This window comes from Budorcas taxicolor, chromosome 11 (genome assembly GCF_023091745.1).
Source record: "Budorcas taxicolor isolate Tak-1 chromosome 11, Takin1.1, whole genome shotgun sequence".
Classification (NCBI taxonomy): Eukaryota; Metazoa; Chordata; class Mammalia; order Artiodactyla; family Bovidae; genus Budorcas; species Budorcas taxicolor.
The window spans coordinates 155236502-155262858 of NC_068920.1; the positions used below are offsets into that span (position 1 = coordinate 155236502).

The 26357-nt window shown below is 38.8% G+C and overlaps 2 protein-coding genes across 2 annotated transcripts in view; both read right to left on the reverse strand.

Moving 5' to 3' along the window:
* SCAI (suppressor of cancer cell invasion) overlaps positions 1-10679 on the reverse strand; it is a 106936-nt gene extending 96257 nt beyond the window's left edge. The window contains exons 1-2 of the mRNA XM_052649306.1: positions 10462-10679; positions 9717-9761 (exon numbers count right to left, since the gene is read on the reverse strand). Of these exons, the coding sequence (XP_052505266.1) occupies positions 9717-9761; positions 10462-10679 (263 nt within the window). The remainder of the gene's footprint in view (positions 1-9716; positions 9762-10461) is intronic.
* Positions 10680-16026: 5347 nt separating this feature from the next.
* Positions 16027-26357, reverse strand: part of PPP6C (protein phosphatase 6 catalytic subunit) — a 38223-nt gene continuing 27892 nt past the window's right edge. The window contains exons 3-7 of the mRNA XM_052648505.1: positions 22459-22524; positions 21287-21428; positions 18368-18447; positions 17983-18192; positions 16027-16872 (exon numbers count right to left, since the gene is read on the reverse strand). Of these exons, the coding sequence (XP_052504465.1) occupies positions 16624-16872; positions 17983-18192; positions 18368-18447; positions 21287-21428; positions 22459-22524 (747 nt within the window). The 3' untranslated portion in view covers positions 16027-16623. The remainder of the gene's footprint in view (positions 16873-17982; positions 18193-18367; positions 18448-21286; positions 21429-22458; positions 22525-26357) is intronic.

The following is a 26357-nucleotide window of genomic DNA, read 5'->3' on the forward strand; positions in this document are numbered from 1 at the left end:
AGCATTGCAGATTACCTGTATTTCAGGATCTTAACCTAAAATATGTCCCAACTGTGTGCTAGTCAACTTTTATGAAAAAAAATCTAAACGAAAAAATACATTTCTGATAGATTATGAAAGAATATATTATATAATCCATCCTTTTGGATTTGTTGTTTTCAAAACTACTTGTAGGTTCTACAATCCTTTCTTTCAGATAGACTCTCAGAATATAAAACAGAGAGTTAGAAGTTGACAGATGCTAGAAAAAAAGGCCTCTCTGTGGAACAGTTGATTCTAGGCCTGAGCAGAAAACATACAATGGGTCTGGAAAGAAGCTGCTAAAGTCTACTGGATTCTTCTCAAAAGAATCCAAGAGCCAATTTAGAAGAGGCTTCCACTGGTCAATATGATCATCAAGAAAAATAATCACAATGGGTTGAAATTCACTGAAATGTCTATATCCATGAGTTGATAAGAAGAAAGTCAGTCATCTTTGAAGCATGCCAGGAAAGCAATTCATGTTGAAATCTGGTATAAATTATAAAAAGGAAAGGGTAAGGAGACAAGCTTTTATTCTGCTTTTCCTTTTACAAATTGTACCTAAGGAAAATTAAACAGTCAATGAAGAACGGATCAGCTGCCAGGGAGCTGGGGGTGCAAGGAGGATGTGGCTCCGATAGTACAGCAAAAGCAAGTTCTGCGGGTAATGGGAATGTTTCATATTCTTCTTGCAGTGGTGGTTACAGGAATCTGTACGTGTGTTAAAATGTCATAGAACTTTTCATTTGACTGTATGTTAATTTCAAAAATAAAATTTAAAAAAAATTTAAGAAAACTTCTTTTTATAAAAGCATTCCAGCTAGCAACGAAGAAGGAATGAAAGATTTAGAATGTCACCATCTGTAACCTCAAGTGAAATTACAGACACTGATTACTATGAGTTCCTAACAGCAAAAAAAAAAAAAAAAAGAGGCCCTGAAAGAACTACATACCACCCCTACTAAGCATTCTTTCAAAAAAGAAAGAACCAACAAAACCTGAATCTATAATATCAAGTCTCTAAAACTAGTTCTAACCACCAATTTATAAGACACACAGGGAACAGAGAAACATGCTAAATGATACCATGGGGACCAAATCAGCAAAATCTCAGACTGTGAAAAAACTGGTTGGTGGTTGCCAATTGGTCAGTGGGGACAGAAAGGAATTTGGGGGAGTGATGAAAATGTTCTATATAATGATTGTAGTGGTGGTTACACAAGTGTGTGCATTTGTCAAAATTGACAAAGCTGAACACTAAAATAGGTGAGTTTCATCATTATAAATCATACCCCAACCTTTTAGAAAATTAAAAATTCAGATTGTGGTAAACTCTTAATAACAAGCATGCTTTCTTTAACAAATAAATAGCATGGGGGGAAAGAGATGAAGTGGGCAAACTATAGATTAAAAAAAAAACCTTAAGATCTAATCAACAAATTGCCAAGTCCTGATTTATCTAGATCTTGATTTGAACAGATTTTTTAAAAATGATAAGTCAACCATGGCTATCTGAACACTGATGAGATATTTAATGATACTAAGGAAATACCGCTAACTTTTAAGTTATTGTTAATGGAACTGCAGTTATGTGAAAAGTCTTTATCTTTCAACAATACATATTAAATCTTTTACAGATGAATAACATGTATAGAATACGCTTCAGGTGGAGTAGGTAAGTGTACACATGAAATAGGATTGAGCTGATACTTGTTCAAGCTGGGTGACGAACAATTCAGGTTCACTGTACTATTCTAAGATTATTATTCTAAGATTATCTATTATTATTTGAAATTTTCCATATTAAAAATATACAAGAGGACCTCACTGGTGGTTCAGTGGTTAAGAAAGTGCCTTCCAACGTGAGGGCCACAGGTTCAATCCCTGGACCAGGAAGATTCCACATGCCACGGGGCAACTAAGCCCGTGCACCATGACTACTGAGCGCCTGTGCTCAGGAGCCCGTGCTCTACAACAAGAGGAACCATTGCAATGAGAAGCCCGGACAGTGCAAGGAGACAGCAGCCCCGCCGGCCACAACTAGAGAAATCCTGGGCGAAGCAATAAAGATGCAGCACAGCCAAAAAACAAACAAAATTTAACAAAATATAGACACATACATACAGAAAAGTAGATCTAGAGTCTTGTAGGCAAGTCAGCCTGCTTAATCTTCTTCTGCCTCCTCCTGGCACTCTAACCTCCAGGAGCCCTTGAATCACCGCCAAGGAACCTCTGGGCTCTTTATGAAAACCACTGCTTGAGCTACTCGAGGTATAATTCTTGAATAAAATATTACCATGGAAATATTGACTACTTTGACCATCCACTCTTAGGCACCCCCCGACCCCGAGTGTGCTTTCACAGAATTTAATTTTGGCACTTCACCTGAGGTTCTCACGGACACCTGTCCACAAGAAACAGCCTGATCACGGCCACTGCCTTTCCGTGGGGATACTGCTTAGGCCAACGTCGGCACAAAGAAACTCCCTAAAATTCCTAAATTTCAATGTAGATTGGAAGACATCCCCCCAGTTTTCCACATAACTACCTCCAGAATGTGTTTCTCACCAAAGAGGGTACACTGTACAGAGATCTGTCTCCCCCAAACAGACACACTCCTCGTTTGATGACCACCTACAGAAAGACTGCAGCGGACAGGTAACGCAGCAGAGAGACGACATCTGAGAGACGAAGCTGGGCGGCCTGCTTCCTCACCGTGTGCTCACGGCAACAGCCTGCTGCCATCTGCCTGCCCCACCCCACACGGTCTCTCTGGCTTGTCTCATTCCTTTCCATGACTCGGATCCCTAAGTATCTGCTGCTGACTTCTGAATCCACATCTCAAGCCCTAATCGCTCCTCACAGCTCCAGACCCCTGTTTTCATTAGCCTGTTAAAGATGGCACACTGCAGCACTTTATGCTCCATGTAGCCAGAACAAACTCACGCTCTTACCCGAACCTAATCCTGGATCTGCTGTCTCAATTAAATGCGTTCCCATTTCAACCTACTATTCAAGCTAAAAGCTCCTCAAGATACTGTGAAAAAAAGGAAATGGCAAGCCACAGACGGTGGGGGGGAAAAGCTGCAGAACATACCTGATGAAGAATTTTCAGTACAATATAAAGAACTCCTATAACTATATAAGAAGACAAACAACTGACCAAAAAAATGGGCAAAAGATCTGAACAGGAAAACTACAAAAGGACTTAAAGGAATGCCAAACAAAAACATAATGATGTCACTACACATCCCCAGAATGGCAAAGGGGATACATAAATGCCAAAATTTATCACTGTACACTTCAAATACAGCTTAAAGAAAGAAAGAGAAGTCGCTCAGTCGATTCCGACTCTATGCAACCCCATGCACTGTAGCCTACCAGGCTTCTCCATCCATGGGATTTTCCAGGCAAGAGTACTGGAGTGGGTTGCCATTTCCTTCTCCAGGGGATCTTTCCGACCCAGGGATCGAACCCAGGTCTCCCGCACTGCAGACAGACGCTTTACGATCTGAGCCACCTGGGAAGACTTATATGCAGCTTACTGTATGCCAATTACATACCTCAATGTAACTGGAAAAAGAATACCAAGTCCTGACAAGGATGTGGAGCAAATAAAATCCCATACATTCTGTTAGTGGGAACGCAAAATAGTACAGCCACTTTGGATATTTCTTAAAAAGTTAAACTACCCTTACTATGAGACCCAGCACGTCCACTCCTAGGCACTTACTCATGAGAAGTGAAAACATATGTGTGCACAAAGACTTTAACTCAAATGTTCATAACAGTTGTATTCGTACTAGCCAACTAGAAAGGAAGCCAGATGTCCATCAGCTGGTGAATGGTAAGTGCAGTAAAATCAAACAATGAAATGCTCCTCAGCAATAAGAAGAAATTGACCACAATTACAAACTAACACGGATGAATCTCAAAAGCATTATGCCAAGTGGAAGAAGCTAGACACAGAAGACCATATATGGAAGGATTCACTTACATGAAATTCTAGAAAAGACAAAACTACAGTGACAGGGAAAAAAAGACCAGTTGTTGCCAGAACCATGACTGCAAGGAAACATGAACAAATGTGAGTCATACAAGAAGCACAGGATACCAATGTTCTATATCATAACTGCAATGGGTGGTTATACAACTGCATACATTTGTCAAAACTCCTCAAACTGTATCCTTAAAATTAGTGGATTTTATCATATGTAAATAATACCTCAATAAAGCTGACTTTTAAAAATACTGGAAGCGAAGGCAAAATAAAGAGATTTAAGCTAAGGATAGACACAGCGATCATACTGAGTTCTTAATGGATGTCAGGTAATGGTATCATGTATTTTACACTCATTACTTCAGTGAATCCCTTCAATAAGTCATGCATTGAATTATCCAACAAAGAGTGACTGAGTATCTATCACATGTGAGGCACTGTTCTAAGTGCTGGGAACAGAATAGTAAGGTAAACAGACAAGTTTATATGTTATTAGAGGAGGGTAATAACTCCACAAAGTGGGTACTATCATTACCTGCATTGGGCAAAACAGCAAACAGGTTCAGAGGTTAAATACTTTATCCAAGAGCCCAAAGCTAGTATTAGGAAGAGCCAGGATTCAAACTCTAATTCAGGATTTCTCAGCATCAGACAATGTGAGCAGGACAATTCCTCGGTTGGGAAGCTGTCCTTTAGGCTGGTGTTTAGCAGTGTTCTTCAACTCAACCCACTAAATGCCCTGATTTATACAACTAAAAATGTCTCTCAGTTCAGTTCAGTTGCTCAGTCATGTCTGATTCTTTGTGACCCCACGGACTGCAGCACGTCAGGCTTCCCTGTCCATCACCAACTCCCAGAGCTTGCTCAAAGTCATGCCCATCGAGCCGGTGATGCCATCCCCACCTCATCCTCTGTTGTGCATTGCCAAAGGCCCCTCGGAGAGAAAATCACCCCTCGAGGAGAACTACTGCGTAATTTCTAAACTGACATCACAGCCCAAGCATTTAAAAACGTCTTTCTTCCCACACCTAACACTTGTTCTGAATTCATCTCTCTTAAGACTTCATCACTAGGGCTTCCCAGGTGATCAGTGGTAAAGAATCCGCCTGCATTGGCAGCAGATGCAGGTTCAATCCTTGGGTCAGGGAAGACCCCTGGAGAAGGCAATGGCAACCCACTCCAGTATTCTTGCCTGGGAAATCCCATGGACAGAGGAGCCTGGCGGGCTGCAATCCGTGGGGTCACATGACTGAGTGACTAAACAACAATGAAGACTGCATTATTACTCAGCCTACATCCCAGCTCTAGCCTGTCATTTTCAACAGTCACACTACTGCCAAAATTTATCCTCTAAACCTTCACAGTTTAGATGAAATGTCTGTAGAAGCTGCCCTCATTACCAATACGAAGAATTACTATAAACTCTTTGGATATATACAAAGTCAATTACGTCATCTCATTTTTATGTGTCTGTCTCCCGGACAAGATATGAGCTTTTCCTCAGCAGGGGCCAGATTCATGTCTATATCCCTAGTACCCAGAACTAGAAAGCATTTAAAGGTTTTGTTTTCTTGTGTTTTTTGAATTCAAATGTAATTTAAACAAATTACATACACCACCAAAATGTATGGATCCTTTTGCTTTAAATACATCACACACACACACACACACACACATACACAAAATCCGAATCACACAATAAAGCTTTAATCTTATCCAAACAAATGGGTCCTGTTCCTAATAGGATCTGAAAGGATTCTCTAATTCATAATCCAGAACGTATTAGCAGACATATTGAAGCCCTTTGGAACTTTTCAAAACCAGATAGAGATTAAGTTTCCTAATCTTAAAACTGCTTTCAGCCAAGTACAGTTTTTCGGGGGCATTAAACAGTATCACATTTTTTTGACCACCAAAGCCCCATCCCGCACTAACTCCCTCTGACCACCGATTCATCTGTTAGTTCCCTAGGTTTTTATTGAGCACCCCTCAGTGCTAGGGGTACAAAGAGGAACTAAAACAAGGAAACAAAAGTTTTAGTTGGGGGTGGTGGGCAGGCAGAATGAACAAAGAAATGGTAACAGTGAGTTATGAGGCGCTTATCTCAAGTCATCTCAAGTTCTTCTTCAACTGTCTTATAGTTTAGTCTACTAGGAATGTTCTCAAAAGATAACTCAGCCACTAACTACTGTCTATCAAAAAGAATGACTTCACAGGAACTATCCTAAAATAAAAATCACACCTGGCAACTGTTTCCTAAAATGGGATAGGATATACAGCGTAACAGTCCACAACTCAACACAGCAGGCCAACTCAAAGGGATACTTACAGCTACATCCAGCAATTAACTCATATTGAAATGTTCACCAGGAAGTTCCATCATTTGATATTGAGGATTTTATGGCCACAGTATACAACTCATAAAAACAGCTATAAATAATATCTGGCTACAACCATTATATCCTCTCTCTATAATCTATCTTTAGATCTTGCCCGGCCATTATTTTTTATACCTTCAGAGCAATCCCAGAACTGTTTTCTGAGAAAAATCTTGGTCCTGCCCACAGGATCTCTTTAGAGATACATACTGGCGGTCTATTCAGGTCAAAATGCTGACTTGATCAGGATCTAACCTCAGATATGCAGAATGTGTGCCCTCAGGATTCCTAACTGAGAACAAGAATTTAAAACTCTGTGCTGCCTGATGCTTACCAAAACTTGGTTATAAGAAATAATATTCATGAAACCAATTATTTAAGGATTCATTCATTCCAAAATTCAATCCAACATTCTCTAGGTGCCAGGAACCATCCTGGGTGCTGAGGCGCAACAGAGTGCCGGTGGTTGATGCATCCCTCCTTGCCTCTGAACCAAGCCACACCATCAGCAGGCAGTATATCTAAACCCAGGTGCTTTGGCTCTCTGCAGAATGTTCACTGGTATCATCTAAACCTGGACTGAGCAGCATTATAAGAAGCAATCTTTAAAAAAAACTCTCTAGTATATTTATCACTGGGGATTTCTCCCCACAAAACCAGTGTCCCCATTATAAAAATCAATGAGAGAAATTTTCTCTAAGAGTCAAAAAAAGCGTGCCTCCCTTGAACATGTTTTTGATTTTACAGATTGCACGAATCTGGAAGTTGAGCCTTATTTTCTTCTTAGCTTTGTTCTAAGAAAACAGAGCTAAATATGGAACCAACCTTTAGGAACTGTGAAGTACTTTCTAGTCTATATACTAACTTCGCCACTGATTTAATTTCATTATTCTTCTCTCGTGTCTTCTTTGCCTTAACATCTTTATTTTCAATCCTTTTACTGTGTATGTTTAGAAAAGAGGTGGAAAATAAAAGGCATTCAATGTGCTTTTTAACCTAAAATTTATTGGATACTTTCTATGTGCTAGGCACTACATTGAACACTTAATGACCTTATCAGGGTTGAACTATTATTATTTCCATTATACAAATTAAGAAGCTGGGGTTCAGATATACAAGTTAATAAACTTGTATATCATCTCAAAACTTGAAATTGATAGAGCTAGGATTCAAATTCAGCCCAAACCATTACACGTGGGTGTATCTACAGGCTATCATAGAAACAAACGAAGCAAAGAAGGTGAAGGACAGGGTAGAAAGTCCGTGTGGAAGACGCGATGTTTGAGGGAAGTCTTAAAAGGGGGGAGCTTGCCAAGGAACAAACAGAAAGTATTCCAGGGAGAAAGAGGAATCGTGCAAAAACCTAAACATAAGTTCTGGGAATGGCGAACAGAACACAGAGTTATATTCAGCAATTAATTCACTGTGAAGGGTTCACCAGAAAGTTATTTAATACGAGACGTATAGTAGCTCCTTTACAGAGAATTTTCAAGGCCACAAAACTCAGCTGTGGCTGGGAAGACAGGGAGGCGTGAAATAAAGGCAGTGTCTTCTTTTTTTTTTTTTAACTGAAGCATAGTTGATTTACAATGCTGTGTTAATTTCTGCTGTATAGCAAAGTGATTCAGATAAAATTATATATATACACACACATATATATACACACACTCATTTTTAAAATATTCTTTTCCTTTATGGTTTATCATAATAGAGGGCAGTCTCTTTTCACGATGACACTAAAAAGTCTGAATTATGTTCAGTAAACAAGGGGAACCACATAAGGACCTTAAGCTTGAGAATTACAAGATCAACTTGCATAGTATGTGAATCAATTACAGATTCAAGGTAGGGAACCCAGTCAGGAGGCTACTCTAAGAGTCTGGCAATGGTGTAATAAGAGTTAAACAAGGGTTACTGAAAAGAAAGTAAATGTAAGCCATATTTGTGATCTTTAAATTCCCAGTAATGTTAGAAAAAGTAAAAAGAAAAAACTGAAATTAATTTGAGTAATAGTTTATTTAATCCAATATATCTAAAATATTATTTCATGAAGTGATCAACATAAAAATTACTAATGAGAAGTTTGCCATGTTCTTTTTGTACTAATCTGAAATTTGGTGTGTTTTTTAATACTTAAAATATATGCCTCACCTTGGACATTAAGTTTTCATTGGATACATTTGATCCGTGTTTAGACTTCAGAATTTACAGATGAAAAAGCAGATTCACATACCCAAGTCGTTCCAGATATAAACATTTTCCAATAATTAAGTATCCATTTTTAAATTTAATTACAACTAATAATATTAAAAATTCAGTTTCTCAGTCATTTGAGCCACATTTTGAGTGTTCAACACCATTCATGGCTACCATATTGCCCAGTACAGGCCTAAAGAGTGACAAAGGAACTTTGGCTACTGACACTTTCCACCATCAACATTTCATATCTACTTACTGTTAAGGTTTTCCAGGTACTGACATGGATAACTTAGCAAGTACTATTACAGTGGTCCCACTGGTCACATCCTCACTACTGTAACTTACTTTCTCTAGGCCAATACCAACATCTGTGAAAAAGAAATCTTCAAATGACTACACAGAATTGCTATAAAGTACCTGACAGGTGGAATGTGCTCAGAAAACAGAATGGACGCATGGAATAATGCACTTGCTGAGGACTATTTTGTATCTATTTTCCTGTGGTTCAGCTGTTTATTACACTTCATCTACAATGTATTTTTTAAAAGTTACCTATTTTCAATTATTTATTTATTAGAGGCATTACACTATAACGTTAAAAGCTTCAGCTCTGGAGTCAGACTACCAGGCTTCAAATCCTGGTTCTATCATTTATCAGATGTATGATCTTGGGGAAATGCTCAGTTTCCCTTGAGTCTCAGTTCTCTCCTGTGTAAAACAGTGATTACCTGTACACACTTCCTTGGGGAGCTTCAAGGATTACAGAAGATAATACAAATAATCACCTGCACATCGTACCTGGCACATAGTAGGTGTTCAATAAACCTTAGCTTTTTAAACAGAGCTGGTGAAGAAGTTGAAATTACAGCTAACATAAAAAAAATAGGACTTCTCAATTATCTACATCTGTTTGCCATATAATCTTAGATACAAAAAAAAAGTGTACAGGTTAATACTTTGAGGTCCTCAGAAGAGAGATCCTGCAGACAGCTACACTCATTAAGAAAGGAGCTAAATAAAAAACTTCATCTGACAGTGTATAATTATGCAGTCTAGCACAGGTGCACCCAAGCAAATGGAAAAATACGAAGAAAAATTAGGAAGGCATTTTGCCTTACCTGCTTTTCCGTTTTCGGGGTGGTTTCTCCACTGTGCCAGTCAGTCTACAGACCAAACAGATAAGATGGTAACTAAAAGTAACATACCAGAACACATCTGCGGGCCATACTGTTCCAGTCAACAACTCAACGGACCGCGCTCGAGAACCCTGGACTCGCTAAGCCCATACCTGACCTTACAAAATGCCTTATGCTCTGTTTCCCTATTAACCCGAAACCCAGCGACCCCCTAATGTCTGCTTTGCCCAAACCCTGCTCTGTCTCCTGGTCTCTCACTCCATCCTCATCCTTATTCGTCACAGCCCATCTCCCCAAAACCACCCACCACCTCCTACTCATTGTCTGCCTCATCAACCCCGCACACCCCTCCGCTTCCCCATGCCCACCCCCTCCCGCCCGGGCAGTGCCCCTCCGAGCCCCGCCCCTCCAGGCCCGGCGCACCCCGCATTCCACGGCCCCCTCCACCGGGCGCGCGCGTTCCTGCCCCTCCCGGCCCAGCGCCCCGAGTCTCACCCGTCGGCGCCCCTTCCCTCACACACCCCTCTCATCCGGCCGGGAGGGTGCGACCGCCGGCCAGCCCGCTCCGCCGCCCCCTAGGCGACCCCCGAGTTCCCCGAGCCTGAACCCCCCGCCCCACCAGTCTCGGCGCCCCCGAATGCCTCACGGCCCCAAGCTGCTGCCCTGGGCCCGCTCCCGCGCCCCCGCCCCATCCCCAAGCCCGACGTCCATCCCGCCCCCGCCCCACCTGGGGGCCAGGCGACTCCGCGGCTGCTGGGGCTGCCGGGCTCCTCTGACCATCCGGCTCCTGCTCCGCCGCGGGAGCTGCTCCGGCGGCCGCAGGGCTCGCTCGGGAAGCTGAGGCGGCGGAGGCTTGGAGTAGGCGGAGAGGCGGGCGGAGGGCCTCGCGCCTCTGCCAGGCTTGCCGCGAGACCCGCCTCCTCCGCGCCTCTCCTCGGCTCCCATTGGCTAGAGCTGTAGTGTAGCCGAAAACCTGGCAGTCGATTGGGCTCTGGGGCCGTCACATCCCGCCACCTAGAGTTTGGTTGAGACTGCAGGTGGCGGCGGAGGTGCCTTAGAGACTGCTAGCAAGGCCGGGGATGTCTAAGCGCCACCGTGCGGTCGAAAGTAGAAACTGCGTCTTCGGCGCCAGACACCTGCGGGCAGGTTCTTTTGGCTCAGGTTCCTGCATCCCACACACCTGCTGGCGCCGCCCCCCCGCCCGACACTGCGCTACGCCAGACCCAACAACCAAGCGCTGCAGTTTCCCAAACTCTTCTGGCAGGTGCGACAGTAAGCGAAGTCTCCAAACTGAGCTTCGTTTTGAACCACCTCATATCCGGTCCCTGACTACATCATGCTGTAATGCTCAGAACTCAGAGGCGCTTCAGAAAATCCAACAAGAAAACTGTAAGAATCTTATCAAAATAAAGCGTGGTTTATGTGCTCAGTACGCTGCAGAAAAGATGACAGGCTCGGGTGCAGGCTTCCAAGAAAGCAAGAGGTTTATAAAGTAAATTACCAAGAAAGGAAAATCAACCCTGCAAACAGAATTAATGCCATAATCTAAAGCAATAGGCTCCGTTTTCAAATGCCTATATAGAATTGACCCCTGAATGTGTTGCTAACCATCTTGTGATACTGAAGGTAATTGTGACCTCTGCTCCAGCTAATCGATTTTAAAATAAATTCCTTTGCATTTTTAGTATTGTCGCCAGACCTAAGCATGCAAGACTACCAGCACTTAAGCATAATAAATGGCAGTCATCTTTTCTGCTTTAATAAGACCATCCTTCAAAATAAGACATAACTCATTAACATACTAACAAAATTCTTCCTTTTTGGTGGAATCCCCTTCCCCTTGCTGCATTCCTCTGTAGTTTTTGTTTGGTAGATCCTCAGAATCTATTTGGAGCTGAGAGGAGGCATAAAACTCTTAAGCTACTTGTTTCAGTGAAACATGCTTTTGTGCATCAATAATATAACAGCTTAGAGTTATACACACCAAAAGGCTTGGGACAAATCTCTTACTGATCACAAATGGCAAAAATAATATTAATTTTTCATAAAGTCGAATTTATTTGGTGTAAAGGACTGTCTTTTATTCCGAGACAGCTCTTTGTACATACTTCCTTCAGTGAAATGATGGTAAATTGTAATGGAACCTTTAAAATGGCATTGTCAAGGAAAAACAATTGAACATGTTGGCTCCCCAAATTAGTATTTTACATAATCCTCAAATTACAGAACCACAGTCACCGAATTCCCAACCAGTCGTATCCACCCTATTACCAAGCCAGAAAAAGGAAAGAACCCTAGAATAATTTGTCAAAGACTGGGAAAGATGGGGTAGGAGTCCTGGTGAGATCAACTTACTAGGAAGACTAATTTTGAAAGTCATTCACTATGTTTCTCAAAACATGAATTAAAACTATCTTGCCTGGTTTTCAAGGTTTTTCACAATTGACCAATGCTTCTGCAACACACAGTATTGTCAATAGAGCTGCAGCTATTCATTTCTTAAGCTTTCTCAAGAAGTACGTACCCTCAATTCTATCTCCGAATCGTGTCCAAGTTCTAGTAATCCCTGCTTCTGTGCTTCTACTATATGAAATGCATGGCCCATCATTCTGGTTCACGTTCCTCTTTTAATTCACACTTCCTCTTTTAAGCCTTCCCCAACTACTCCAGCCTAATCAAACATTTCCTTCTCCAAATTTGTTGTACTTCTATAAACTACACTATGTCAGCAATTATTATTGCCTTGGATTACTCTTACTTCCTAACTACAATGGATTCGGGCAAATGGCATGTAAGTGTGCTCTCAATAAACTGCAACTTTGGGTCAGGGACTGGGTATTTGAGTGCTGTTTTTAATCCTGAGACCAACCCTGTACGATATTCCTAGACACAGAATTTGTAAGGTTAGACTCCAACTTGCCCGGGTGTCACACAGCTACAGTAACTAACATTGTGTAAGATGTACTACTCTAGGATGCCCTAAAGGGGTTCAGGTTCCAGCTCTCCTGCGCAAACCTGGGCAAGCTTCCTATGATTTGTTTCCGCATCTGAAGAAAAAATGAACAAAGACGTAATATAGTCATCGAGCCATCTTAAGGATGACACAAAATAGGGCATGTACAGTAGTATTCAGTTAAGTGTGCTCAATACAGGTTAGCTGTTCTTACTGCCTGGCAGACCTGAGGTTCTTACCTAGATTGATCCCCAAACCTGTATTCTTTCCACTATTCCATAATGCCTGCATTCGGTCTTTAATAACGCATTTCCATTTATATAAAAAAGAGCAAAGTGCCGAGAACAGTGGATCCCCAAGGACTGAGTGAAATATACTTACGTAATAAGTATTTCTGTTGACACACATGCAAAAAAAATTCATAACCTTCATGCATTTTTGAATTAAGAAAACATCTGAATGGTTCAAACAAGCATAAACTTACTATCACAAGGGTGAAAAAGGCACATATTCACTAAGTGATTAACAGGAAAACTAGTAAGAGGGGAACAGGTTCCTTCCCCAAGCATCTACTGTGTTTGGTTTCATGCTAGGGGACTTTCCAAATGCTTCTGTTTGGTGTTTTACTACTGTATATTTCATCAGCATGACTTCACACTGTTTAATTATGCAAGTGAAAGAGTTGTGACGATCTCATGAAGCAGGGTTCTGGGTAGTGGATCCAGGACAGAACAATGAATGTTGCCTTTAAAGAACTGGGACACTTAGAGTCAAATGCAGAACAAGAGAAGTTTCACTTCTGTTTACTAGGCAAGCAACCAAGTAAAGGAATAAGCATTTTTTTAAATTGTGTTATATAAAATGCTAACTTCTTGTTGGGACATACTACAGACTACATTAGATAAAATTTTTTGACAAACTTCCTATAATCTTTTTATTAATTTACACTGAGAGAATATAGCACCTTTCATCCAAAGAACTGAAGGTGCTTTACAAACATTGGCATTTAGAAAACAAGTACACTTAAAAATCTGGATTTTTTCTGATAAATCTCTTCCACTCCAGATATACAATTTTTTGGAGGCTGATGGAAAGCAATTCTATTTCTGACAATGAAAGAGGCTCAGAAGAGAGTTCGGATTTGCTTTCACAGTACAGGCATTTTCCAAAACCTGATGCTGGGCTTACAAAGCAAAAACACACAAATCTTAATACGAAGAACAGTATTTCAAACCTTATTCCAAAAGCAAAACCCAGGGTTTAAGACATCAAAATCGTCCAACAGTTCTAGACATCCAGATGGAGTAGGAGCTGATGCAGGCTGCATATCAGAGATGTGCTCTTGATCCAGGCTTTTTAGGATCACACTCAAATAAACACATTTAAAATGGTGAGATTTTTCAGGAAAAAGCATTAACTGAGAAAAAGCTAGCCAAGAGCATATCAGAAAAATGAGGAAAGGGGAGTAATTGGCAATTAAAAGTAGACAGTTCTCACTAGAGCCTAGGACATTTTATTAGAAACCAAGTATATCATCGGCAAATAAAAAGTTATTACCCCCATTAATACAACATAAGGGATTTTACATTCAGCCTAGACACAGGGAGTAACAGAGCCTCCTGGCTACAAATCTGTGACTTGCAAGTATTTTCCACCACATGATTACTCTAAATAGTACATAGCCCTTTTTATTAGAGGGATCCAAATATTCCTTTTAGGCTTAGAAAGTCCAATACATTCACTCTCTCTTCCCTTTACATGTCTAATATTAAAAACTTTTTTTCATGCAAAAAGCCATTATTCGGTTGAAGAGAAAAAAATCAGGCAAAACAGAGATGGCAGTTAAGGAATGGACAGAAATATTGGCACATGCCCAACTAGTGACAAACAAATGCAGTACACCATGACTTAAAAATAAAAGTCACATTACACGGATAACTAAAACAACTACATCGATCTAAGCTAAGCAGTGTCAAATGTGAAGGGCTGAGGGTTACTGATTTTATTGGTACAACTTAAAAGCAGATGAGAGCAAGCACTTAAATACAATTTATGGTAACAGAAAAAAAAAAAAAAATACTGCAGAGAGCTGTCCAAGACCACACCAAGTTGTCTGCATCATTCATTTCCAGTGTTTCACAATTAGTAAAATACATAGCTACATATCCCTGTAAGATAAAAAATACCTTTCCCCCTGAATTACACTGGGGTCAGGGCAGTAACACAAAGCTACTGACCCAACAGTTCAAGTGTTTGCAGCAAATGTCTTAGTCACTTCTTTCTTGCAGCTATACAATTAAAAACTATACAAGGAGCTGTGTGGTTAAGGGGGTCAAAATTAAAACAGTATTGTGCTCATTTAATAAAGGAAAAGCCCTGATGAAAAATTATGTGCCAAGAAGCTTAGACTATAAAGATTTTTATTGCATTTTTAGGTAACCTGGAAATTCTTATCCTGAATGGGAAAAAGTTGGTTTTCAAAACTACCTGAACAGATGCTAAAGTGCTTTATTAATTGGCTGGCTTCACAAAGATTTCCTGGAATGACAAAAAATTAATTATAGTAGTAAATGGATACCAACTATTTCACAAAATGGTTAATTCTAGCATCATTTATGACCAAAGTCATAAGAGACACTGGAACACTTGTCCTTATTAAGCGGACAGTTGCCTATCAAGAACCGATCATCACAACCCTTTGGATATTCAAATTACTTACACAAAGCCAAAACATGATACCACAGACCTTTACAAAAAGGACAATTTGGGTATTTTTTCTACACTTTAAAAAATCTGCTTCAGAGTACAGTCCACAAATACAAGAGTCCTGACTTTTCAACCTTTCCAGTTGCAGTTAAAAAAATGAACACTTTCTAAAAGTTAAGGTCAAGTGTTACAGCAAGAAAAGAATGATTCCCATTGAAAAGTACATATATTTTACTTAATGATACTCATGATAGACTGTAAACTGGATTGATCACATTCTACTCAACTGGTATCAAATGAACACATCAGTATTACAAGTATTAAATGTTTTTCTATTACTAGAGAGGATATAAACCAAAACATTAATATGGCAGTTATTTATTTAGGCACAGTTTAGTGATTTTTTTAAAAATAAATAGTACTGAATTTCAGTTGAAGTTTTAAACTTAATAGCCAAAGGGTCAAGAACTCTGATTAGGAAAAAAGAAAGAATAACTTTAAGCTAACAACGTATGCTGTTTAAAATTTCTAACACTTTAACCTATCTGAGTTTTTTTTAGGATTACTTTATTAAAAAATACAAGGAATCTGGAAAAAGATCAATACAATTATCTTAATGTACAAAGTCATAAGCTATAGCAGTTTTAAAACTAAAATTTAAAAACACAACAAAGGGCAGCCCTTTAGACCAATTTATTTTATATCCATTTAAAATATCATCCAACAAAGGACAATGAAGTTTACAGCTGGGACGGTACACATAACTCGAGTCATTTGCAGTCCATCGTGCCCACTGGATAACAACTTTGCTGCTGAAATTTCTTAAAACTTACCAAACTAAAACAGAAGACTGAATAATACAAAAGGAAGAGTATTTCAGAGTAGTCTGTTCTGTCAATTGGCTTTTTAAAAAAGGAAACACATTCTGTTTCCCTCAGACCGGTAAATAAGCAAGAGCTACATGCAGCAGTGTGAGTATTAAGACATTTCTCAAGTCTTCTCAAGTGAGTCCAAGGCGGGGATGGGACAGGGGAGAAAACTGATAGAAAAACGTTGCTATAGACACCATAACAAACAATAAATTTAGATAATTTAAAATTTAAAAAAAAAGGCAAGAGGCAGCATTTCAGCAGCAAAGTGCTCAATAAAAAGTATATTGTAGAGGGTAACACAAGGAAGTTGGGGTAAGAAGAGGGCAGAAAAATGGGTCAGCAGGATGGGGCGAAGGCCTCAGAGAAAATACGGCGTCGTCGTTCTGGGAGGAATAACACGTTCTGAATCTGGAACTGCCCGGAATAACTTTGGTTCTCTTGTATTTACATCTTTGAAGACCATGATTGAAGCAATATTTCCACAACGATAGCAGTAATTAGGAGCAGACCATACTGTTACCAGCTTCTCATCAAACATAAATTTATAGCCTTCATGCACTAATTGATGTGCTCTGCAGATGAGTTTTAGGTTGTTGATATGAACAAACTGCAATTTAGAAAGGTTCCGTTAAGTATCCAGCACATTTTAAAATAAATCAACCTACACATATAAGAAAATAAGCATTTAAATAAAGTATAAATCCTGTATCTACTAAAACTCTCATGATAATAGAACCCATTCTACTGTTATTCCCCACTAACTTCCGTAAGTTAGCCACTTTGGCCTGAGTTATAGAAATAATCACATAATTAGACACAAGTTTCTGAAAGAAAAGCATTCTTTAAGTACAATCAGATATGAAGCAGTTTTTTACGGTTTAATAATAAATATATTACTATCAGTCTGCATCCCAGGTGGCGCTAGTGGCAAAGAATCTGCCTGCCAATGCAGGAAACACAAGGTACAAGGGATCAGGAAGATGCCCTGGAGGAGGAAAATGGCAACCCACTCCAGTAATCTTGTCTGGGAAATCTCATGGACAGAGGAGCCGGCAAGCTACAGTCCATGGGGTTACAAAGAGTAGGACACGACGGAGCACACACACATATTACTATCAATATCGATCATTTACTGAGGCTTCAGCATGGCTCTTAAATTTCAAAAAAGATTTATTATCCTTCTCTTGCAACTGAAAGAAACAGAGGCTCAGACAGGATAAATCTAGCTCTCTGACTCCACTACGCTGGATCAGTTCACCCTGTGTATGTGTGTGTATTTTTAAATGAAAATAGTTGAACCTCAAAAAATCTGCCTATTCTCAATAAACACACATATCAAACCATTATGTTGTATACGTAACTAATACAATGTTATATGTCAATTATATCTCAATTAAAAAAATATATATATACACTAAGAAATACATATTAAAAAAGCTGCCTATCTTGCCCTTGTTATCTCATTACTTGCACTGTTTGAAAGACAAGGGAAATTTATTTTACACATAGTACCAGTGATGCTAAAGGAGGTGCTATTATTACATGATCTCATCTAACCTTAAGGAAAGACATATGATAAACCAGACAAGAAATTTGATATCCACAGGCACCACAGTTTCGGTAAACTAGACAAGAAGTTTGGGATCTTTAACACCCATAGTTCTTTACATATGCCATTAGCACCAACAAACCACTTTTACAAAAATGTCGGCTTTACCTCATTTGTGACCTTTGCGCCAAAAAGCCAACCTGCTCCTCGGGGACTGATTGCCCAAGTATCCACATCTTCAGGATCTGACCAAACCAGATCACAAAATGCTCCTTTATGGGGAATTTCCTGATTCCGTTCAATGGTTCGAATTTGATCCAGTGTTTTGATATCAGGAGATAAACCACCATGAACACACAAAATCTGCTCATCTATTAACTAGCAAAAAAAGATAATGAAGAGTTGAATATATAACAATAAACTCATTCATACCTAAATTCATCAATGAGTGCTAATGATAGCAATATAATTGAGATGGGAATTAGATAAACATATGCAAAGTGTTACTGGCAGAAAAATACTTAAGCTTTTTAAAAGATTTACATAAACTTACAGCTGCTACTGTGAGCATGTCAAAAACTTTGGTACAGTATCTCCAGGCATTAGCATTTCCATATTTGGTTTGGCACTCATCTATGAGAGAAACAGAGTTCTCATTAATGAAGTTCTGAATATGCTGATAAAAATAAAGAATACAAGGGCATTCCCTGGAGATCCAGTGGTTAGGACTCAGCGTTTTCACTGCCATGGCCTGGGTTCAATCTCTGGTTGGGAATCCTGCAAGCTGTGAGGCGCGGCCAAAAAGTAAATAAATGAAATAAAATAAACAAAGGACATATCTAACACTAGGACAACAGAGCTGGTGCTTAAACTAGGGTGGCAAGTTATGACATATTTAGCCCTGGCAGACCCTCCATGTAGTCAGGAGACTAGTAGCTAACTGGTCTAGGAAAGTGGCCCTAAGGAGCAGCTGAAATTATTGGTCAAATGCTATAATCAAGAAGAGCTAAATATTAATTTCACATAACCCAGAGCAAACATTTTTGTCTTATCATTAACACTGGGAGTAGTTCCCTGGTGGTCTGGTGGTTAAGACTCCTTGTTTTCACTGCTAAGGGTGCAGTTTTGATCCCTGGTCAGAGAACTGGGTCCTACAGGCCATGTGGCATAGTAAAATAAATAAACTTTTAAAAAATTCTGGGCAATTCCATCAAACACAGTAACATATTTAACGTGACTACTTTATGCTAGCAGGATAACCAAACACATTAGAGGACCCTTAATCACAAGAACATGGGTAATCCCCTTTCCAACATTTCTCTGACCTACGTTGTCTCTCCTGAGACTTTCTGCAGATTGTGCAACTACACACTTGAGTTCTAGTAAGTATCCTGGTAGTTATCACTAGGTCTTATATATTCTCAGCTGAACATTCTCTCTGCTATCTACAACAGTTAATAGAGTATATTAATCTCTTCTCTCAGTTAATACCAAGGAAGCTATGCTCTTCGGTTTCTTAATTTTGAAAAAAAAAAAAACACATGTCACTATTGATACTGTGGGGTACTGTCAACCCTCATAATTTTCTAAATTGTATCTCTACGTAAGGCAGGATCCTTATGTAAACGTCTCAGGAGACATCTCTAACACTGAGCACGGTTTACCAGTAGGAATCAACTTGTCAATTTTTCACCCTGACACATAAGCAAAGCACTTGGTTCATAATAACTGCTAACTACAACCATGTTTATCAGGATGAACTGAAGGCCCAAGATAACAGCTATATGTGGACATTTTTACTTTAAAGTCAGTATGAAGTTCCATGATGACTAAGTCTATCTTCCTCCTGAGGAGCAGACGGGCTTCCTCTTACTAAACAAAACCATCTCGGAGCACCAGAGCACAGCCTGGGATCAAAACCATCCAGTACGTTATGTTGTGCAGCCGTCATTTTCTTCAGTCAAGGCATCATGATTAAAATGTCCTCCTTCCTCTCCCCTTGTTATTCCTTTTGCCCTACAGTGATAATGCTGGTCAATTTCTGGGGTGTAAGTATATGCATAATAGTAATCTTGGACAGCTGGAGTCAGCTGCTTTCACTGAGCTAACAACATATTATATGTTATCCAAAATAGTGATTATTTTGTAAAAGCATCAATCAGTTTTATTCCAAATGGTATTTGGCATTTTGAGAATGTAAATAAGAAGTAACTTGTAGAAAGGAGATAAATATTAGCCATCTAACTTTTCAATTTCTATTAACAAAGTTATATAAGCAACAAATTCTCAGGGAGTTCCCTGGTGGCCTAGTAGTTAGGATTCCAGGCTTTCCCTGCCATGGCCTGGATTCAACCCCTGATTGGGGAACTAAGGTTCCCCCAAGAAACAAAGGGTGACCATAAATAAACAAATAACAATAAACTGTCAAAATTTCTCAGTTTAATAATTGACAATGCCTGACAAAATGAGCAGTAAGAGAGTTCAATTTATCTTTACAATGACAGAAGATAATTCAAAATATAAAGTCTAAAACTAAATGGGTATGAGATTAATATTTTTAAATCTCTCAATATTTGCCTTAATTGTGCTCAAAGAAAATTCATATTAATATCTCAACAGTTCTATCTACCTCCTTTAAAGAGCTCCAAATCTCATTTTTTAAAGCTTTCAATCATATAAAATTTTATAGAAGTAGCTATTTTGCTTTTAATGACTTGAGTTCCAGTATTCTCTGGAGGAAGCACACAGATTTACAGTACATCCATACAGTGTATTACAGTGCAGCTATAAAAACAATATTAATGAAGTGAAAAAGCTGGTCACAGTATTAAAAAACCAAGTATGATCACATTTTAGCTTGATGTGATGTATACATACACAGATATGTATACAAACACACACAGTATACAGAACAGGCTCTTAAACTGAGTGTGCAAAACATTCCTTTTCAGCAGATTCTAAGGCTCCACCCCAAACGGTCTACAGCAGCACCCAGCAGTCTACAACTTTAGCAAGCGCCCCCAATAATTCCAATGAGGGAAACTGAAGGCTGCATTTTGAGGCACTGATCTAGAAAGACATACACCAAAAAGTTAAAAGGGTTCTCTCAGACTACTATGTATAAAATAATAAGCTACAAGGATATACTGTACAACACAGGCAATATAGCTAATATTTCAAAATAACTTTAAAAGGAGTACAATCTATAAAAATATTGAATCACTGTGTTGCACATCTGAAACTAATATTGTAAATCAACTATATACTTTAGTAAAAAAAGAAATAGAATGGTTCTCTCTACGTAGTCAGATTTTCAACTGATTGAGGGAAAAATGGAGTTAAAATGAGAGTGGAAAAAGATTATCTGTCTTTCTAATTTTACTATTAAAAGCACATGCATGACGTACGTGGCGTTTTTTCCCCAAAGAGGAAGGTAAGACAATATTCAGAGTCAGAGAACAGAAAATCTTACCATAAAATCCATACACCTGTGTTATCTGTCTACTCTCATGATTTCCTCGCAAAAGTGTAATACGATCAGGCCATTTAGCCTTTAGTGCAAGAAGGTAAGTGAAGGTCTCCAAACTATAGTAACCTCGGTCTACAAAATCACCCTGTAAAGTAAAAATTTACAGTTACAAACAATGTAATAGCAACAATATTTTAAAAAAATTATACCAAAGTGCACAAACTCAGAGACACAGTACAAAATAGCAAAAATAAAGAGTCACACACTGAATTATTTGGAAATTGGGTTTTAACAAAAAATTGAAACGGAAGTAAATAAGCTATTCCAACTAAATGTTTGTGCTAGTCTTATGCTACGGAAGGCTTACAGCAACCTGCTGTGCATTTCTCTCAAGGACTTCCTATATAAAACCACTATTTTTTTAATTCTCTATTACCTACATTAATAAACGTTTGTAAAAAAAAGTGAATCAAAAAACTTTAAATGAATTTCAAAAATCTTTTTAACTGTATCAAAAGAGCTGTCAATTTGAAAATAGTTCTTTTTTCTTAGAGCAAATATCATTAACAGTGTTCTACACTCAGCTTTGTATTTAACAACTGCATATAATGACATACTATCTACGCTTCCCATTTATGTTTCCTTGGGCCAATATTAGACCATAGGAAAACAGCTAAAAGAATAAGAAAGTAACCCAGAAATTTTCAGAAGGAAAATAACAGAACTCAAAAAAAATTAAACAGTAACATTTTATTCCAAAAAGAAAGCAAGTATCTACTTTAATAGTAAATGTGTAAATGTGTACATTCTTCAATCCAGATTAATAACAGATGAAAATGAATGCTCAAAAAAATGACAAAATAACAGTAAATTGAAGATTTATGCTTTAAACCTGAGGTTCCAAGCTATTTTGTTTTTGCCTAACCATTACTGAAGGCTATAACCCAGTCCTACCTGCACAGCAGTTTACAAAAATAATTATTCTCAACTAAAGGACACAGGAAAATGTAGCAAAGTACTGAATCACTTTCTCACATATTTAAATAGTGACTGTCACATGGCAATGAAAGTATTATATAATCTACATGTAGTAACACAGATCTCCTCCATTTAAAATAAGTAGGTGAAAAAATATAAAATAAAGTAAGTAGTTGATATCACTGGAGTTTACATACCATAAATATGTAGTTTGTGTCAGGAACCTGACCTCCAGTTCTGAATAGTTCACAAAGGTCATAAAACTATAAAAGAAAGGCAATATATGCTGATTACAAATTCCTGTGAAGGAGTAAAATATGAAACTGAGGCCAAACTGTGTAAAGAAGCGGTGAATTAAGACTTCAAATATGTACATTCATAAAAAGAAAGAAAGCGCAAACTAAACTGCCAAGCACACAGCTTCCAAGCTTTAAAAAAAAAAAATGAAGCTCTCGGTTATCACTAAAGTCATTCCTAGCTCATCAATGTCATGGCAAACCCCTCAAATTTCTTTCATACATCTCCCCGTCTATCACTAGAGAATTTGAAATCATGTATCAGCTACCTAACTGTTGATAAGCTAACCCAATCATCTTGTCCCTCATTCTGCATCTATTTTAGAGAGACAAAAGTTAAGGAAACAAGTGGATAAGAATTTCTTTCAAAGAATGAGTCTACATGACACTTCATAGTGTCCTACAGAACAGATAAACCTACCTTCTTATACTCTGCTTTCAGAGATGTGTACCCTTAGGCTCTACAGCTGTGGAGAGTCTTCTCAATAATCAGTATGTTTAAAAAAACAAAAAGTATATTTCATCATACTCTATTTGCCTGAAAATTTAACTGACAAAAAATGTGTGCTTGATAACTTCAGTCAACTAGATTATCCTAATCTTACTTTCTAAAAAAAATATCACAGGTTTTCTGAAAAAGAATTTTGGATTAAAGGTGTTGACTATACCAACTACTATGAATAATTTCCTTCACATCTGTTGTTCACATTTGAAAGTAAAATTTACGTAGTAATATTACTTCTCACTTCCCACCTCACATATATGTATGCATGTGTGTATCACATATGCATAAACAATCACACACAATATAAGCAGTAAAAAATATATATATTTATACACACACTTGGTGTATATATGTGTATATGTAATACACACACACACACGTAATTTGGCCTAGTAATTCCACTTCTGTGATTATATCCTTAAAGGAGGAAAAAAAAAAGGTATGTAACATAAAGAAAATGCATCACAGCACGATTTCTAATAAGAGAAGAAACAACCTTCATGAGCAACATAGAGGAATATTAGTAAGACCCAGACTTCACAGTCATAAATAATTATTATAATGGAAACTATGTAGCAAAGTGTGACAGAACACAAAATTACACCTATAACTATACAATTTTACTATGTAAAATATTGAGTATGTACACACAAGTCTGAAAGGAAACATGTAAGTTATATAAAATAGCTGTTTCTTTTTTTACATATTCAATATAAATTTATTTATTTTAATTGGAGGCTAATTACTTTACAGTATTGTATTGGTTTTGCCATACATCAACATGAATCCGCCACAGGTATACACATGTTCCCCATCCTGAACCCCTCTCCCTCCTCCCTCCCCGTACCATCCCTCTGGGTCATCCCAGTGCACCAGCCCCAAGCATCCTGTATCCTGCATCGAACCTGGACTGGCGATTCGTTTCTTATATGATATTATACATGTTTCAATGCCATTCTCCCAAATCATCCCACCCTCTCCCTCTCCCACAGAGTCCAAAAGACTGTTCTATACATCTGTGTCTCTTTTGCTGTCTCGCATACAGGGTCATCATTGCCATCTTTCTAAATTCCATATATATGCGTTAGTATACTGTATGGGTGTTTTTCTTTCTGGCTTACTTCACTCTTACTTCACATAATAGGCTTGTTTCACCCACCTCATTAGAACTGATTCAAATGTATTCTTTTTAATGGCTGAGTAATACTCCATTGTGTATATGTACCACAGCTTTCTTATCCATTCGTCTGCTGATGGACATCTAGGTTGCTTCCATGTCCTGGCTATTATAAACAGTGCTGCAATGAACACTGGGGTACACGTGTCTCTTTCAATTCTGGTTACCTCGGTGTGTATGCCCAGTAGTGGGATTGCTGGGTCATATGGCAGTTCTATTTCCAGTTTTTTAAGGAATCTCAAGACTGTTCTCCATAGTGGCTGTACTAGTTTGCATTCCCACCAACAGTGTAAGAGGGTTCCCTTTTCTCCACACCAATAGCTGCTTCTTTAAAAGTACTGTAGAAGAGTGAGTGTCCTTAGACATTACTCTGGATGTCTGCAGCAACATGTTCTTGAACAAAAGCTTTGTAAGTTTCCATTTAATTTATATATATTTAATGTATGACCAAAAATTCTGCTTCAGGGACCCATAGTTTCTATTCCACACTGAAAGTTTTTTCCAAAAGTCTTTAATATAATAAAGAATTACTATAGTGAGTCAGAAAGAGAAATATAAATATTGTATTCTAACGCATATATATGGAATCTAGAAAACTGGTACTGAAGAATTTACTTAAACAGGGCAGCAGTGGAGAAACAGACCTAGAGAACAGACCTGTGGACCTGGGGAGAGGGGAGGCAAGGGGGGGCGAGGGGAGGTGAGGGGAGGGAGGCGAGGAGAGGGAGGAGACGGGAGGGGAGGGGAAGGAGGCAAGGAGAGGGAGGAGACAGGAGGGGAGGTGAAGCGGGGCAAGGGGAGGCGAGGAAGGTGAGCTGGGGCGAGGGGGGCTGAGGGGGAGATGGATGAAGAGAGTAACATGGAAACTTACATTACCCAATGTAAAATAGATAGCCAAGGGAATTTTCTGTATGGCTAAGAAACTCAAACAGGGCCTCTGTATCAAACTAGAGGGGTGGGATGGAGAGGGAGATGGGAGGGAAGTTCAAAAGGGAGAGGATATATGCATACCTATGGTTGATTCAGGTTGAGGTTTGACAGAAAACAACAAAATTCTGTAAACCAACCATCCTTCAAGAAAAAAATTTAAAAATAGATATATAATAAAAAGTTACTAAAGACATATGGAGACAAGTAACTGTCATACATTACTGGGAGCACATCGCATTATTTCACAAATAATTTCTACCACCTAGTGTATGTTTTTCATATCACACACACTCTGTAAGTGTTCTTATTTTAAAACAAAATGAATCTTGAGATGTGGATTTTACCCCATTATTAGAGGCAAGGAAATAGTTGGCCAACTCAGTAGTTTTTAATTTTTTTGGTTTCAGGACTCAAGAATAGTCTTAAAAATTATAGGTCCTCAAAGGCTTTTGTTTTTACACTATATGAATCAGTATTAACCATATTAGAATTTTAAAGTGATCATTTGCTAATGTTTAAACCTTAGATATGCAGATGACACCACCATTATGGCAGAAAGTGAAGAACTAAAGAGCCTCTTGATAAAACTGAAAGAAGAGAGTGAAAAAGTTGGCTTAAAACTCAACATTCAGAAAACTAAAATCATAGCATCCGGTCCTATCACTTCATGGGAAATAAATGGGGAAACAGTGGAAACACTGGCTGACTTTATTTTTTTGGGCTCCAAAATCACTGCAGATGGTGACTGCAGCCATGAAATTAAAAGACGCTTATTCTCTGGAAGGAAAGTAATGACCAACCTAGACAGCATATTAAAAAGCAGAGGCATTACACTGCCAACAAAGGTCCATCTAGTCAAAGCTATGGTTTTTCCAGTAGTCATGTATGGATGTGAGAGTTGGACTATAAAGAAAGCTGAGCACCGAAGAACTGATGTGTTTGAACTGTGGTGTTGCAGAAGACTTTTGAGAGTCCTTTGGGCTGCAAGCAGATCCAACCAGTCCATCCTAAAGGAGATCAGTCCTGAGTGTTCATTGGAAGGACTGATGTTGGAGCTGGAACTCCAATACTTTGGCCACCTGATGCAAAGAGCTGACTCATTTGAAAAGACCCTGATGCTGGGAGGGATTGGGGGCAGGAGGAGAAGGGGACAACAGAGGATGAGATGGTTGGATAGCATCACTGACT